Below are 19,148 nucleotides of genomic sequence, written 5' to 3'. Positions count from 1 at the left end.
CCCAGCTTACTATTTCCCTTCCTCACCAAGATCTGCTACTTTACTTCCAACAGCATATTCTGTATTACTCCAGAGATGCATCCTTAATCCATTTAAGGAAAACACCTCAGTCATTTATCTTCCCAAGTTCATTCATTCATTGATATTACATTTGTTTTTCCATACTAGCATGGGTTAGACAACATAATTTTATTTTTTTTTGAGGCATTGTTGTCATAGCTGGATGCTCTTATGGTTGTTAATATTTACCAGATTTTTTTGTATTCATCTTATCTTAGAAAGTACAGAACTTGAGAATAATCTGTTGAGAGGAGAAGTCAAAAAACATCACTACTTGTAGCTCAGTGCAGAATGTAAACATACACAGACACACACACACACACACACACACACACACACACACAACACACACACACACACACACACACACACACACACACACACACACACATGAAAGGTTTGACTACACAGAGTCTATGGGCTGGCCTTGTGGCAAAATTTGAAACAATGATGCATAGTCTATAGAAGTGTTGACTGAGATTAAGAATAGTGAGAAAAACTTACTTTATATCCCTCTTCTAGTGCTGGTCTGTAACAGATAGGATAGAAAGCAGTGGTATTCGCTGGTACAACCAAACTCTCTGGTCCTGAGAATGGATCTCCTTCAACAATAGCTTTCAGGTTCCAGATATTACTGGTTGGATTTATCTGAAATAAACAAATAAACAAATATTTACAAAACACTGAAAGTGACAGGGAAATTTCAAAAATAGTTTCAAGCATGGCATACTTCAAAAGAAGATAGACTAGTATATAAAACTGCTTTCCACTGCTAAGAGCACTGAAATTTTGAGTGAATATATCTGATTATATAGAAAATTTCTAATATATCAAGTGACCACATTGACAGTGTAGTTTGTTAAAGTCCTTAAACCTTTAACTCCAAAATCAAATTCCATGGGTATTTTAGGAATGATGTTAACCCTTTAGTGTTCACATTATTCTGCCATAATTAATGCTTTTTTATCCACATTGTTTTGAACTAATCATGCATTATCTTGTAGCTATGAGATTTTGATGAGGTAGCTGTTAGTCTTTAAAATGTTATTGTAGGGTTGGTGTGAAAGACTAGATCTGGTCAGTTTGAACATAGAATAGGCAGAATACTTTTGGCCGGATAGACACCATTTCGAGCGTGGCCGTTTTCGTGCGGGTGACACGTAAAAGCACCCACTACACTCTCTGAGTGGTTGGCGTTAGGAAGGGCATCCAGCTGTAGAAACTCTGCCAAATTAGATTGGAGCCTGGTGTTGCCATCCGGTTTCACCAGTCCTCAGTCAAATCGTCCAACCCATGCTAGCATGGAAAGCGGACATTAAACGATGATGATGATGATGATGATGGCCGGTTTAAATGCTAAAGGGTTAAATATCTACCAAAATATAGAATTGGCATTTTCTGCAAGTCATGTTACCTTAGTAAACTTGACATATCATCATCAGTTAATATCTACTTTTCTATGCTTGCATGGGTCAGACAGAGTATATTTGAGGCAGAGTTTGCACATCAACCTTTACCTAGTTCAAAACAAGGTAATATTTCCCCAAGGCCAGCAAGCTTCTTGCCACACAGTTATGCTTGCACTTCAACAGAAAGTAGTCTCAAACATAACATTCCTTAACAAAAGATAGATTGGTATATAAAACTGCTTTCCCATGGTTTAGGGTAATGAAATTTTGAATGGATATATCTGATTTCTGCAGTAAACGGGTAAAGAAAATCTAATTGTAATTGGTAGCTACCAAGTCATGGACTTTTGAAGTCTTCAACTTAAATTTCAAATATAACTTTGCTCTATGTATTGAGTGTTGATTCTATCTTTTACGCTAGCATCATTTTGTACAATGATTCACACATACAAACACACATGAGCACACACACACACACACACATATACACACACGTTAGTTGCTTGGAGATACGAGAGCAGTGTTGGTGTCAGGTGAGCCAGTATTGAAATGGGTAATGAATGAAATAAAATACGACAAGTTAATTCCCACTTACAATTGGGATATCCTGTACTGTCTTCTGTAAAACAGGAGTCTGAAATTCTATTTCTATTTTACTTCCTTTTGGATAAGCTGTGCATTCAAGTTTATAAAGACGTATGTCATCCTTTGCTGACAATAAAATCTGTTGAAAAGAAAGAAAGGAAAGAATAAAAGCTTCTTGTATAAAATCTTCATGAATGCATGATGTTCACAAGGGCAGGGTTTCTGAATACTTTTTGTGCTCATGGAATCCATAAGACTGGGAGAAAATTTTTGAAAGTTATTGATGTCTAAAAAACAAATACTATATCCATATTGCCAATAACCATTAAAATAACACTATACTCTTTACTCTTTTACTCTTTTACTTGTTTCAGTCATTTGACTGTGGCCATGCTGGAGCACCACCTTTAGTCGAGCAAATCGACCCCAGGACTTATTCTTTGGAAGCCTAGTACTTATTCTATCGGTCTCTTTTGCTGAACAGCTAAGTTACGGGGATATAAACACACCAGCATCGGTTGTCAAGTGATGTTGGGGGGACAAACACAGACACACACACACACATATACATATATACGACGGGCTTCTTTCAGTTTGGTCGGCCTGAGGCTATAGTAGAAGACACTTGCCCAAAGTGCCACGCAGTAGGACTGAACCCGGAACCATGTGGTTGGTAAGCAAGCTACTTACCACACAGCCACTCCTGCACCTGAGCATAATTTATTCATTTTTCTTTCTTAATTTTGTGATACGAATAACTCAGCTTCAGAACTAAAGTTTCAGAAATGAATGACTTGCACAAGCTTGCTTCTGGGTACTGTGACCATTAAAGTTTGCAATTAATGATGTTACTTCATCTAACTTTTAATCAGCTCTTACGTTGCCTCTTTGTAAACTTGTTTTTTGTTGTTGAATATAAAGAAAAAGTCTTTTCACTCTCTCATGTGGCAAGTTGGCAGAATTGTTAGCAGAATGTACAGCATGCTTAGTGGTCATTATGTTCTGAGACATTATATATTATTATTATTATTATTATTATTATTACTATTTGAAATCATCTGATTTTGCCTCATGCAACTTGACAGTTCCATAGGCTTCTTACAGAAACTTGGCTTGTCACACTCACTTAACTGAATGAAGAGATACATGAGGAAATTCAAAGGCAAAGTCAACTTTGGTGGAATTTGAACTCAGAACATAAAGATGGACAAAATACCTCTAAGAATTTTGACTGGCATGCTAACAATTCTGTCAGCTCACCACCTTCATAATGATGATGATGATGATGATGCTGTTAAAGGACATATTCTTACTTGACATTCAAAATGTCCACTGGAATCAGCACTAAAGGTCACTGGTACCCGGAAATGTTCATTTCGTAATCCAAGTATGTTCTCTGACAGAAAGGAAAAAACAGAAATAATAATAATATATACATAAATGACAGAAAAAAATAAGTAAGGAGTCAATAAAGAAATATCAAGAAAACTATACAAAACTTTCTCTTTCACAAGTACTATCAAATATGAACCTATAAATGTTGATAAGTTTTTAAAAGTGATAAAGTGCCTACAAATTTCTTGGGTGTGACTAAATCGAGCTCTTGGTACACAGTCTTCACATTATGGAAATTCAAGTTATTGGGGGTGCTGCTTTGCTTTTGGTAAAAATGCATCTTGGTTTATAACATGGAAGTCAATAGAAAAAATTGTTTTGCATTATGATATTTTGCAATTATGGTAAAGCTTTCAAGAATGCATCCATTCAGTAATGCCAGAATTACTGTATTATATATTTCATTGATTTCCAAAGGATGGAATACAAAGTGAGCTGCTATAGGTTTTGAATTCAGAATTCAGAATGGTCATAACTGAATACCACCAGGCATTCTTGTAGTATGCCATGCCAATCTAGCAATGGTTTTTGGGACAAATATTGATTTCTGGAACAAACACAGTGTAAAGGGTAAAACCTCCCTTCAGTCATGAATGGCCATGAGATTGCTGTTAGAAAATTGCCCTCTGAGGCACAAGTCTGGGCAAGGTTGTTTGTGGAAGACCAGCAGTTGCCCATGCATACCAGCCACTCCTCTCTATGCCACGGATATTATCTGAGAGAAAGGTAAAGGCCGATACAGCTCAGCAGCAATGATGTCACAACTCATTTCTACAGCTGAGTGAACTGGAGCAACATGAAATTAAGTGTCTTGCTCAAGAATGCAGTCTGGTCCAGGAATTGTACTCACCACCTCATGATTGTGAGCTCAATGCTTTAACTACTGAGCCATGCACCTTCACAAATACAAGACAACAGATTACTGGGCAGGAAGTAAAGCCTAAATTGCATCAATTCAGGATGCTACATAGGTTTCAGATTTTGGCATGAGACCAGCAATTTTAGGGGGTGGGGCTAAGCTGATTACATCGACCCCAGTGCTCAACTGGTGCTTGTTTGATCAACCCCAGAAGGATGAAAGGCAAAGTCAACCTTTGAGTTGAGATTATGATGTAAAATGAAATTATGGGTTAAAATTATGACTTTGAGATCTGTGGTTATGTATGTTGTGCAGGGAAACAAGAAAGAGATTTTAGTGAGATTTGAACCCGTATCTTTGTGATCTGTAGCTATGTGTTTTATTAAAGGACACAACAAAGTGTCTGAAGTAAGACTGCAAAATATATGATCTGACATACTAACACCACAAACGAACACCTCAGAATTTTGGGGACAAATCATGATGTTGATGATGATGATGATAATGACAATGAAGATGGAAGTGGTGGCAGTACTGGAGATGATGATGACGACGATGACGATGGTGATGGTGACGAAATGTCGATAGTGTTTATAATGCATATTCTGGCAGTAACATTGTTAACTTCATGTCAGTATTGATCAAGCAGGCCTATGATCAGATGTGTGGAGGCGCAATGGCCCAGTGGTTAGGGCAGCGGACACGCGGTCATAGGATTGTGGTTTCAATTCCCAGACCGGGCGTTGTGAGTGTTTATTGAACGAAAACACCTAAAGCTCCACGAGACTCCGGCAGGGGATGGTGGCGAACCCTGCTGTACTCTTTCACCACAACTTTCCCTCACTCTTACTTCCTGTTTCTGTTGTGCCTGTAATTCAAAGGGTCAGCCTTGTCACACTGTCACGCTGAATATCCCCGAGAACTACGTTAAGGGTACACGTGTCTGTGGAGTGCTCAGCCACTTGCACATTAATTTCACGAGCAGGCTGTTCCGTTGATCAGATCAACTGGAACCCTCGATGTTGTAAGCGACGGAGTACCAACAACAACAACATGATCAGATGTGTTCCATCTACAACCATCACATCAAGGACTACATTATCTGATCTATATTTCATTTTTTTTAACAAGTTATGGTATGATTTTTTGAGTGGGTATATGATTATTATTTCCAGCAGGCTGAGTGATGGCATAAAGAGTCTTTTAATAAAGTGGTTGTGCTGTGGGAGTATCTATTTGTTTAATCTTTACTTATTTTTTGTTTTTTGCTTTTTAACAAGTGTTTTGGTTCCTACCTTTCCTTGATTCTTTTACTTCAAAATGGATCGTATTTGGGAACCTGAAATTTCTGTTACTGTATTCGATATTGAATGTCAAAGTCTTCCTTTCCTACAGACAATGCACATAAAGAAACAAACATAAAAAATAAAACAAACATATATTTTAAAATGTTAGGCAAAATGTGTGAGATAATTTTTTTTTTTTTCTACTCTAGGCACAAGACCCGAAATTTTTGGGGAGGGGGCCAGTTGATTAGATTGACCACCAGTATGCAACTGGTACTTAATTTATCGATCCCAAAAGGATGAAAGGCAAAATCGACCTCAGTGGAATTTGAACTCAGAACATAAAGACAGACAAAATACCGCTAAGCATTTCACTCGGCATGCTAATGTTTCTTATTTCTTTACAGCCCACAAGGGGCTATACACAGGGGACAAACAAGGACACAAATGGATTAAGTCGACTATACTGACCCCAGTGAATGACTGGTACTTATTTAATCGACCCTGAAAGGATGAAAGGCAAAGTTGACCTCGGCAGAATTTGAACTCAGAATGTAGTGGCAGAGACGAAATACTGCTAAGCATTTCGCCCGGCGTGCTGATGTTTCTGCCAGCTCACCACCTTAAAATGTGTAAGATAATGTCAAGTCAATTACTAAATACAAAGAGAAATTGTTTAACCAGTTAGCATACTAATTACTCTGACAAATGTAATAATTATTACCATTGTTTTGAATTAATCATGCATTGATTGTTGCACCAAGATTTTGATGATGTGGTTATTTATAGAATGACATTGTAGGATAAATGTGAGAGGCCAGCAATGGTTGGTTTGAACATAAAAACAGGTAGAATACTTGGGCCAAATATGGTCAGTGTAAATGCTAAAAGGTTTCTGTAATATTTCGGGGAAAGATTCCACAAGTTCAATGTAAAAGTCTTTTTACAAGGTTGTTCTGGTGTGTTGTTTTATAAGTATATTTTGCCTAACTTCACAAAAATTATTTGAAAATTATTGCAATTATCTTGTACATATATACATCCATCCATCCATCATCATCATTTAACATTTGCTGTCCAGGCAGGCAAGGGTTATATGGTTTGACCAGTGCTGGCAAGCTGAGGAGCTGCACCATACTCTAGTCTGATTTGGCATGGTTTTTATGGCTGGATGCCCTTCTTAATGCTAACCACTTCAAGAGTGTAATGGGTGCTTTTATATACCACCAGCACAGGTACCAGTTATATGATACCAGTATCAGCCATGAGTATGATTTCACTTGTCTTAATGGGTCTATTTCTCAAGTACAGCATATTGGAGTCTGGTGCAGCCATCTGGTTCACCAGTCCTCAGTCAAATCGTCCAACCCTTGCTACCATGGAAAGCGGATGTTAAATGATGATAATGATGATGATGATCTACATATATATATATATATATATATATATGTATAAATATATTTATATCATCATCATCATCACTGTCACTTAACATCCGCTTTCCATGCTGGCATGGGTTGGACAGTTTGACTGGGGGCTGGCAAGCCAGAAGGCTGTACCAGTTTCCAGTCTGATTTGGCAAAGTTTCTACAACTGGATGCCCTTCCTAATGCCAACCACTCCGAGAGTGTAGTGGGTGCTTTTTACATGCCACTGACATGAGGGCCAGTCAGGCGGTACTGGCATCAACCACGCTTGAATAGTACTTTTTACTTGCAATCGGCACTGGAGCTAGTCAGGCAGCACTGGCAATGGCCTCACTCAAATGATGCTTTTTACATGCCACTGGTACAGGACCAGTCAGCCAGCACTGGCATTGACCATACTCAAATGGTGCTTTTTATGTGCCACCAGCATGTGGGCCAGTCAGCTGGCACTGGCAACAATCACGCTCGAATGGTGCTTTTAACGTGCCACTGGCATGGGTGCCAATCAGGTAGTACTGTCATCGGCCAAGACAACAATTTCACTTGCCCCAACAGGTCTTCACAAGCACAGTTTATTGCCCAATGATTGAAGGGTTCTCTTAAATGGGCTGGTTATGCTGCACTAGCATAGGCCACACTTAAGGTCTCACTTGGCTTGCTAGGTCTTCTCAAGCACAGCATATATCCAAAGGTCTTGGTCACTTGTCATTGCCTCAGTGAGGCCCAATGTTCAAAGGTCGTGCTTCACCACCTCATCCCAGGTCTTCCTGGGTCTACCTCTTCCACAGGTTCCCTCTACTGCTAGGGTGTGACACTTTTTCACACAGCTGTTCTCATCCATTTGAAACACAAGACCGTACCAGCACAGTCGTCTCTCTTGCACAGCGCATCTGATGTTTCTTAAGTTCAACTTCTCCCTCAGAGTGCTTACACTCTGTCGTGTATGCACACTGATATTACACATCCAGTGGTGCATACTGGCTTCATTCCTTGCAAGTTTACACATGTCCTCTGCAGTCACGGCCCATGTTTCACTGCCATGTAGCATGGCTGTTCGCACACATGCGTCATACAGTCTACCTTTTACTCTGAGTGAAAGGCCCTTTGTTACCAGCAGAGGTAGGAGCTCTCTAAACTTTGCCCAGGCTATTCTTATTCTAGCAGCTACACTTTCAGAGCATCCACCCCTGCTACTGACTTGGTCACCTAGGTAACGGAAGCTATCAACTAATTGTAGTTTTTACTCTGGAATGTGATAGTGGGTAGGTATGTGGATGTGTGTGTGTGTGTGTGTGTGTGCACGCGCATGCGCACATATTCTTTTCTTTTATTCTTTTACTTGTTTCAGCCATGCAGCGGATGATGATGATGATGGTGGTGGTGGTGGTGATGATGATGATGATGATGATGATGATGATGATGATGATGACTGTGTAATTACTTAGTAATTCTCCAATTACTACATCAGCCAGTATTTTTAAGACTATGCTTCTCTGAGAAGAACTAAAAAGACTGTTAACATATCTAGTATTATCTTCCATACTTGCGTAATGAATCAAAATAATATAAATCACTTACTTATATTGGTCTGTTTTTCTTTTTATCTCAGAGCATAATTATATTCAGCTTTTTAATACTTCCTAAACTGAAGGAAGATGGAGGGAAACATCAGCTTTGAACAACTGCCCCCCCACACACACATTGTATTTGTGGTGCAAAAGCACAATGCACTCAACATACACTCAAGTTAGAGTGTGTAGAATCTGATATATGAAAGAAAAGCAGAGTTACATACCCAACATAGCTATGATGTCAACTGCATACATCAACAAATAGTGAAGAAATAATTGCTAATGGTTTTAGCATTTATCATACTTTCACTTAGACATCTATTGTTATTTATCATTCATCCTAAGGGTCTTATTTAAATTTCATGAGCAACAATAGGGGAATATGCCTGCAGGTCAAAATAATCTCCTTTTTTACTTTCCTTTTTTTTTTCTACAACAGAGCTTATTTATTTCTATGCTCCATGAACTGGCACATAAAATACACCATCTTGAGCGTGGCCGTTGCCAGTACCGCCTGACTGGCCTTCGTGCGGGTGACACGTAAAAGCACCCACTACACTCTCTGAGTGGTTGGCGTTAGGAAGGGCATCCAGCCGTAGAAACTCTGCCAAATCAGATTGGAGCCTGGTGTAGCCATCTGGTTTCACCAGTCCTCAGTCAAATCGTCCAACCCATGCTAGCATGGAAAGCGGACGTTAAACGACGATGATGATGATGATGATGATTAACCTTACTTAATGTTGCTGTGGATGGTATCTTCATTATTGAATGATTTAAAATTCCATACTTACTTTATGCCAACTTCTGAGAAGATTCTCTGTTAAACTGGTCATTGCAGCATAAGCTTCAGCAGCTCGAGAAGAGCTTTCCAGAGTGTTGGTAAGTGTGCGACGATAATACTCCAATTCTGACATTTGCTGAATTAAAGAAATTACAACAGGATATGAAAATTAGATGATGATGATGATGATGATGATGATGATGATGATGATGGTGATGGTGATGGTGGTGATGGTGATGGTGGTGATGGTGATGATGATGATGATGATGATGATGATGATGATATTTTCTAGTACAGTACCAGGCAGTGGCTCTCGTGGCTCCTGATCTTAACTGATTGGAAGTGTTATGATGTACAAGTTTTGTGTTGGAGTAAAAGATGGGCTACAACAAGTATTCTGCTCAATACCACAGATTTTCTGGTCAGTTGCTTGACATTAACCAGTTGATCATGTCCCTTAGTGACTGATGATATATGCATATTTGATCACGTGCAGGAGTCATGGGGAAGCATTATAGCCCTGTGCTGAGAACAATTCTTTGGGGTTTGAATAATTCCCTTTTGGAAACATGGGTATTTCATTCATTATCATTTCACAACTTTTATTCTGAAACCTTTTAAGCAGGATGAGCTACTCAACCTGAAAAAAATTCTAACTGGGTCCCACCTGCAAGGTCATGCACTGCTTATCTTGTACCTTCTCCAATTGCTAGATGTCCATTAAATTTGAAATCTTAATTGTTGATATGACGTGGTATGTCATAAGTGTCTGTATATTGTGTTTTTTGTCAATTTAGTTATAAAATAAACAGATTAATCAATGGAATACAGTGTCTGCAAGTTGATGAGTACCTCATATTCCCCTCCATTTTCTTATTGCTATATATATATATATATATATATATATATATATATATATATATATGTCCAACCCATGCTAGCATGGAAAGCGGACGTTAAACGAAGATGATACATACACACATACAACAGACTGCTTTCAGTTTGTCTACCATATCCATTCACAAGGCTTTGGTTGGCCTGAGGCCATAGGGCCATAGTAGAAGACACTTCCTCAAGATGCCATGTAGTGGGACTGAACCTAAAACCATATGGTTGGGAAGCAAGCTTCTTACCACACAGCTACGCCATATATATCGTACAATTTAACACCACTTAAAAGTGTTAGAACATATAATAATGTGAAATTTATCACAAGAGAAACTCTCATATGGTTCAGTAGTGTGTACAAGTACTTCATTGTTTACATCACCAGCAGCAGACAGTTACCACCACTTCTGCTGCCAATTATATATATATATATATCTGTAGGGTGATTGGTATTATGAAGGGTGTCCAGTCGTAAAAACGATGCCAAAACAGAGAGTGAGGCCTGGTGCACTCTTCTGCCTAGAAAACTCCTGTCAAACTGTCCAGCTCATAATAGCATGAAAAATGGACTTCAAATGATGATGATGATGATGATGTATATATCTATCTATATATATATATATATATATATATATATATATATATATATACTTGTAAACATACCATTTTGGCTAACTGAATCAAAGCTTTTTCTTTGGCTGAATTGACTAATGGAATCCAGATGACTTTCTGCAAAATCTCCTCCACTTCACACTTCCAGTATACGAGTGTTTTATATTCTTTGGTACTGACATTTTTCTTTCTCTTCCCAAAATACGGACTTGATTCCTCTGCAACCACAAACAGATAATAAATAAATAAATGTTATGTTGTATTGCAAGATATTTGTTGTGTCATGTTTTGCATGTTATATATGTATGAAGCTATTATTAGATTTTGTTTTCCTTACTACTGTTACAAATTTTACATAGTCAGTGGAGTTTGACATTCCATGGATCCTGCCTCTTCTTACCGATTGGTGTGTGTGTGTGTGTGTGTGTGTGTGTGTGTGTGTGTGTGTGTGTATAGAATCAATAGATGAGATTGAGAGAATCTCAGTATAGAAAACACTTAGTAGCGCTCAAATGATTTGAACTTACACCCTGATATCTTTACAGAGGACCAAGTCAACAGGGTAAAAGTACTTATAAGGGGAATCTGAGTGAGCAGATATGGAGACAATGATTCAAATAAACAGAAAAAGAAATTTATGTGATGGACACACAAGAGGTGTAGCAGAGCAATAGAAAGGTTATCAGAGAAGGTAGTGTTCATATATAGAAGATGCGCAGGATCTATAAAAACTATAGAGACTCAGGAAATTGATTCTTTGAAAAGTTCTGGTGGTTCATTAAAGGTAGTAGATAATTTAGGCTACCTAGGGAATCAAATTAGTAGTGGGAGAGGATGCACAGAGAGTGTGATAGCTAGAATAAGAATAAGATGGAGGAAGTTTAGTGAGTGGTTAGTTCTGTTGTCTATGAAAGGTTTCTTTCTCCAAGTGAAAGGAAGATTTTATGATGCATGTAAATGAACAGCAATTCTACATGGTAGTAAGATGTGGGCTCTGAATGTAGAGGACATGTGAAGGTTAGAGAAGAATGAGGCTAGTATGCTTCATTGGATGTGTAATGTAAGTGTACATGTTCAACAGAGTGCTAGTGTATTGAGAGAAAGATTAAGTATAAGAGAAATTAGTTGCTGTGTGCAAGAGAGAAAACTGCATTAGTTTAGTCATGTGATGCAGATGGAAGCCAACTCTATAAATAAATGCTGATCTCTCAAAGTAGATGGGATAGGTGAAAGTGGGAGACCCAGGAAGACATGGGACGAAGTACTGAAGAACGACCTCACAATGCTAAACCTTTCAGGTAAGATGACAAAGGACCAAGATGCCTGATGCCTTGCTGTACTCAAGAAGACCTGTATGCCACAGCAGAAGTGTTAAGACCAGTCCCCTTGGTAGTGAGGATTGACCTGTAAGAGTCCTACACTGGTGTCATATAAAAGCACTTGTGTAATACCACGTAAAAAGGCCCATGTGATGCCACATAAAAGCACCCATGTGTTATCAAGTAAAAGCACCTGTATAGTGCCATGCAAAAGCACCCATTACACTCTGTAAAGTGGTTGGTGTTAAGGAAGGGCATCCAGCCATAGAAACCATGCCAAATCGGACTGGAGTCTAGGTCAGTTTTTAGGCTTGCCAGCTCCAGCCAAACTGTTCAACCCATGCCAGCATGGACAAACAAAGTTAAATGATGATGATGATGATGATGATGATGATGATGTATAGATGTAAATAGAGAAGGCAGACTAAAAATTTTCAGATGACTAACATTAACAATCAAGTATAAATATATATATATATATATATATAATAAATCAAAAGACATACTAAGTATGTCTACCTGCTTGAAATAACAGTCAAAACTCGTTACTAAATCGCCAAAAGTACACTGGAAATTATTACAGAAATCAAAACGAAGGCAAAATATGTTAAGACAATCGACTTACGTACATGTGGATTTACGCGGACTAGTTTCTGCATTGGCATTAATATGACTTAGCTTCATCAGCAAGCATCAGCATGGAAGTGATCGTTAACCCCTCCATCACGAAATCTGTGCCGCTACTGATTCGTTTCGCGCCGAAATCACAGCAGCCTCACCTGTGTGATACGTTAAAGATCATCACTTGGCTCAAGGTTACATTTAGCAGAGTTCACTCAGACTCAAGCAGCTGTGCTTGGATCACATCATCATCATCATCATTGTTGTTTAATGTCCGCTTTCCATGCTAGCATGGGTTGGATGATTTGACTGAGGACTGGTGGACCAGAAGGCGACGCCAGGCTCCAATCTGATTTGGCAGAGTTTCTACAGCTGGATGCCCTTCCTAACGCCAATCACTCTGAGAGTGTAGTGGGTGCTTTTACGTGCCACAGGCATGAGGGCCAGTCAGGTGGGTACTGGCAACGGCCATGCTCAAAATGGTGTGTTTTACGTGCCACCTGCACAGGAGCCAGTCCATCGGCACTGGCAACGATCTCGCTCGGATGTCTTACTGGCAAAGGCCACGCTTGAAATGGTGTATTATGTGTCACCTGCACCACAGACTGATGATAACTGCTTCTTTCCCCCAGACTTGTTTCAAAGCATTGAAAAATATCATGCATTGACCTTCCTCTTTTGACTAAAATAAATATTGTAGTGTTTTAGTTTTTTGGGGAAGAAGCAGTTGTAAATGAACCATTCCATGTTGAAGTGGAATTTTCTGATATCATATATACAAAAAAAAAAAAGACAATGAAGCAGAGACATTAATATACATAATATACATATATGCACAGACACAGACAGACACAGATACAGATACAGACACAGATACAGATACAGACACACACACACACACACACACACACACACACACACACACACACACACACACACACACACACACACACACACACAACCCAACACACAAACACAGATTCATTTGTCTTCTTACCTCTATCTGGAATGAAATTTTTCAGTGGAGTAGCCAAAGGTGTTTTGGACAGAGCTTTAATTTCATAGATAAAATCACCGATTACTGAATTACTCAATATGACATTGCAATGGGCAGTTCCCATGAAGAATGGCAAGAAAATAACCTCAATACTTCCTTTCCCAGATTCTGGTAGATAAATAGGATGTGTTTGGCAGTGGAAACTTTTCAATTTTTTATTTCGTTTTGCTGTAATAGAAAAACAAAATGAATTTGTACATAATAATGTAAAATTCTATTATTTGTAGTATTTAATTTCTCTGTCTGAAGAATTTCTAATAGGAAATTCCTTACATGTCAATCTAATATGCAAAACTTCGTAATTCCTATCAGCAAATGAAACATGCATAATGGTGAATAAATAATACCAAAATTTCTAATTTCATGTTTTGTTACACAATAACTCTCAAAATAATATTTTTGTAATTCTCAATTTTAACATGTATTTTGGCTAACATTTAGCAGCAACTGAGACTACATATTGGGTTGTATTAATGGAATAAGCAAATGTGCTTCAAGAGGAAACAACTAGGATTCACCCAAACGACCTACATAATTATATTTCATGGAAAAATGCGAGCACGAAAAGAATATTCTTAAGATTATGAATCCGGAAAAGTACAGAACAAGTTATTAGACCTGTAAAAGTATTGGACAAGCTATTGCTTCTAGTTAAGTAAAGAATAAGACACTTTTTGCTTAAAATATTGCAGCAAAGAATACCAGTTCTAATTTATCACTCTTTACAGTTCTCATCTTTTAAATTTATTGTACAAAACTGTTCAGCTAATTTTTAAGTTTGTCTAATTAGTCACTTTTTTCTGTACTTAAGGTAGTAAATTAGCCAAATTCTACTTAAATAAGTATAAGTGCTATTTGTAAGCTATAATAAAATAAGTTTTAATATTTAAATTTTAATTTAAGCTGAAATATTTGAAACAAAAAGTTTCTTATTCTTTACTTTACCAGAAGTAATAGCTTGTCCTATACTTTTACAGGTGTAATAACTTGTCCTGTACTTTTCCAGGTTTATAATCTTAAGAATATTACTTTTCATGCTCGCATTTTTCCATGTAATCCATGATTTTCCATGTAATCCATGTTGTGATTGAATTATTAGATATTACCCATCCACACCGAATTAATGGCAGGGATTTTTACCATGTTGTTGGTTACACCATGGCTCACCAAAAGTTAAACAATAAGACCCCAAAACCATCTGTTTCCAGGCTCACCTTAAGTAACCTAATTTTCCAATATTAGAAGGTCACAGGAATTCATTCAACACAAAAAATGATTCCGGGATGGGGGGACCTCCACCTTATTTTTTCTGAGCCAAAATAGGGGATTTGCAGTATATTAAGAGGTCAGGGTACTTGATTCCATGCAGTATTCCATCATCAGAGACAAGGTATGAATATTTTAGACAGAGAAAATTTACAGTTTACAAGGAATAAAATTCACTGTGAATTATTCTAAATGGCTTGAGGTATTCGTTCTGCCTTGGTTTTGTATAGTATATATATACATACATACATACATACATACATACATACATACATACATACATATATATTTATATATATATATATATATATATATATATATATATAAATATATATATATATATATAAATATATATATATATATATATATATATATATATATATATATTTATATATATATATATATATATATATATATATATATATATATATATATATATATATATATATATATATAAATAAATATATATATATATATATATATATATATAAATATATATATATATATATATATATATATATATATATATATCATCATCATCATCATCATCGTTTAAAGTCCGCTTTCCATGCTAGCATGGGTTGGACGATATGACTGAGGACTGGTGAAACCGGATGGCAACACCAGGCTCCAATCTAATTTGGCAGAGTTTCTACAGCTGGATGCCCTTCCTAATGCCAACCACTCCGAGAGTGTAGTGGGTGCTTTTACGTGTCACCCGCACAAAGGCCAGTCAGGCGGTACTGGCAACGGCCACGCTTGAAATGGTGTCTTTTATGTGCCACCTGCACAAGAGCCAGTCCAGGGGCACTGGCAACGATCTCGCTCGAAAATCCTACGAAGGCCAGTAAGGCGGTACTGGCAACGGCCACGCTTAAAATGGTGCATCTTATGTGCCACCCACACAAGAGCCAGTCCAGGGGCACTGGCAACGATCTCACTTGGCTTGCCAGGTCTTCTCATGCACAGCACATTTCCAAAGGTCTCGGTCAGTAGTCATCATATATATATATATATATATATATTTTTTATTCACCCCAGACTACTTAATATATATATATAATTATGTGGAGAATGAAGAAGTGAACACAGGAGGAGTGGGGTCAATTGGGCTAGTTAGCCATTGATTTAATTATTAACACAACTTCAACTAAAATGTAAGACTAACTTTACCTAATTCTATTCTTATACCACTATATGCATTACTATATCCACTAACTGTTTCTCCTGCATCTCTCACACCATGAACTTTAACATACTTCTCAACATTCTGAAGAGATCTGTCAAACCATTTGGCACATCGAAAGGTTCGTAAATGACTCATTATATAATCTCCACATAATTAAATCAATGGCTAACTGGCCCAATTGATTTGCTTCTTCTTGTGTTTGTTTCTCCATTCTCCACATAATTATAATTATAAACTGCGGTTTAAGCAATAAATTACCTGCCTCTGGATACCTTCTAACAAAGACGGTACCCACGCAATTAATTTCCAGTAGTGCCTTCGGATTTAACTATCCCCTGGTTGCTTAGATACTTCAGACTACCCCTGAAATATTGAAGCAATCCTATCATTTACCTATATATATATTCTATGAGGATATTTAAACCTCTTACAGGGATAGTTTTATCCAAGGTACCCTGGTTTAATATGTTATATTTTGAAGAGATATTTCTTCAATAAATATATTATAAAACATCAAATATTATTGATAAGTTTGAAAATGGAGAGATTCATTTATTAATTATTTGACCTTGCCTGCAATTTTTTCATTTTGGTCCCAATTTAAATTGCAAAGCATATATAATAAGTTTTCATTTTGAGTAGTCTGGGTGGAAGATCTTTGGGGGAAAACTGGACTTGCCCTGAAGATCTTCACCCCAGACTACTCAAAGTGCAAACTTATATTATTATGTACGTCTTGTGATTTAAATTGGGTGCAGGGTGAGACAATTGTGGGCAATGTTAAATGGTTAGTAAATTAATTTATATCCATTGAATCTCTCTATTTTCAATCTTATTAATTATATATATATATTTCCCCACTTGAGAAATAGCTATTTTAATTAAGGCGGTACTCCAACTTGGCCTCAATCAAATGACTGAAAGAAGTAAAAGAATAAAAGAAGTAAAAGAATAAAAGAATAAAGAATATATATATATATATATATATATATATATATATATATATATATATATATATATACACTGGCCTTCGTGGGATTTTCGATCAAGATCGTTGCCAGTGCCCCTGGACTGGCTCTTGTGTGGGTGACACATGAGATGCACCATTTTGAGCGTGACCGTTGCCAGGGCCACCTGGCTGGCCTTCGTGGGATTTTCGAGTGAGATCGTTGCCAGTGCCCCTGGACTGGCCCTTGTGCGGATGACACATGAAATTTTTCGAGCGAGATCATTGCCAGTGCCCCTGGACTGGCTCATGTGCGGGCGACACATGAAATTTTTCGAGTGAGATCGTTGCCAGTGCCCCTGGACTGGCTCTTGTGCAAGTGACACATGAAATTTTTCGAGCGAGACTGTTGCCAGTGCCCTGAACTGGCTCTTGTGCGGGGCTGTCGTAGGATACTCGAGCGAGATCGTTGCCGGCCCCCCCCCCCCCCCGGACTGGCTCATGTGTGGGTGACACATGAAATTTTTCGTGCGAGATCGTTGCCAATGCCCCTGGACTGGCTCATGTGCAGGCGACACATGAAATGCACCAATTTGGGTGTGGCCGTTGCCAGTGACGTCTGGCTGGCTTTCGTGGGATTTTCGATCAAGATCGTTGCCAGTGCCCCTGGACTGGCTCTTGTGAGGGTGACACATGAAATGCACCATTTTGAGTGTGACCGTTGCCAGGGCCGCCTGGCTGGCCTTCGTGGGATTTTCGAGCGAGATCGTTGCCAGTACCCCTGGACTGGCTCTTGTGTGGGTGGCACATAAATTGCACCATTTTGAGCGTGGCCGTTGCCAGTACCGCCTGACTGACCTTCGTGCGGGTGACACGTAAAAGCACCCACTACACTCTCTGAGTGGTTGGCGTTAGGAAGGGCATCCAGCTGTAGAAACTCTGCCAAATCAGATTGGAGCCTGGTGTAGCCATCTAGTTTCACCAGTACTCAGTCAAATCGTCCAACCCATGCTAGCATGGAAAGCGGACGTTAAATGAAGATGATGATGATGATATATATATATATATATATGTATATATATATATATATATACAGTGTGGGTGGGAAGTAACTAGGCATTGGAAATTGCTTATAGAACTTTTAGTATCACTGAAGTCATGACGAAAACATTTTTTAAACAGACAACACTAATGGGGATTTCTTATTTTCTTATTATCTTATTTCCCAGATACCTGGTTGCTTGACTGTTCAGGAGTGAGCTAAGGTAGCAGCACACTATGAAGTATGAAATTCCATTGTTTCAATTCAGAGATGGTAGCATGCATGGAAAGGTAAGCATGTAACACTATGTCTGGAGACAATAAAAAGTTGTCATGCAAAGCTGATGACCCAGAGGCTCTATGAACGATGCAAGAAGTGGTTGTCCAAACACATTCTGATCAGTGGATAATGTGGCAACAGTGCAGGAGGTGTTTAATTGCCTCCCACAAGAATCAACATGTCAAGCAGCACATGAAAGTGGACTAACAAGACACGTAATATGTAAAGTGTTGCATAAAGAATTGAATTTTTGTCCTTGGAAACCTCATTACATGCAGGAGCTAAAACTTGACAACTGTAACTGCAGAATGGAATATGGGAAGTTAATGCTAGGCTTGTATGAAGATTGGCCTGAATTGCTTGAAAACATCCTCTGGAGTGATGAGGCTGGGATGTTGCAGCACCGATCACACACTGGAGAACTTGGAACACAGATTCAGGACGTTCTCAATGATATCCCAGACAACGTCCTTCAAAAAAGTTGTTCATTCCAACCCTGGCCATTTGAAGAAATTGGTTGACGCCACCAGTGCTTACATTAAAATATGAAGATTTA

At 38.2% G+C, this 19,148-nt stretch overlaps 1 protein-coding gene across 4 annotated transcripts in view; it reads right to left on the bottom strand.

Moving 5' to 3' along the window:
• The window catches only part of LOC106870898 (cilia and flagella-associated protein 47), a 192,929-nt gene that overhangs the window by 38,472 nt on the left and 135,309 nt on the right, over positions 1-19,148 (bottom strand). For all 4 annotated transcript variants that reach the window (XM_089350841.1, XM_089350840.1, XM_089350838.1 and 1 more), the window contains exons 41-47: positions 13,811-14,038; positions 10,925-11,091; positions 9,384-9,509; positions 5,604-5,697; positions 3,368-3,450; positions 2,065-2,193; positions 565-708 (exon numbers count right to left, since the gene is read on the bottom strand). In XM_089350841.1, the coding sequence (XP_089206967.1) occupies positions 565-708; positions 2,065-2,193; positions 3,368-3,450; positions 5,604-5,697; positions 9,384-9,509; positions 10,925-11,091; positions 13,811-14,038 (971 nt within the window). The remainder of the gene's footprint in view (positions 1-564; positions 709-2,064; positions 2,194-3,367; positions 3,451-5,603; positions 5,698-9,383; positions 9,510-10,924; positions 11,092-13,810; positions 14,039-19,148) is intronic.

The sequence above is a fragment of the Octopus bimaculoides genome, chromosome 4, assembly GCF_046866305.1.
Source record: "Octopus bimaculoides isolate indiv1 chromosome 4, ASM4686630v1, whole genome shotgun sequence".
NCBI lineage: Eukaryota > Metazoa > Mollusca > Cephalopoda > Octopoda > Octopodidae > Octopus > Octopus bimaculoides.
The sequence above is the reverse complement of the archived record's forward strand: the minus strand, read 5'-3'. Positions and strand labels throughout refer to the sequence as shown.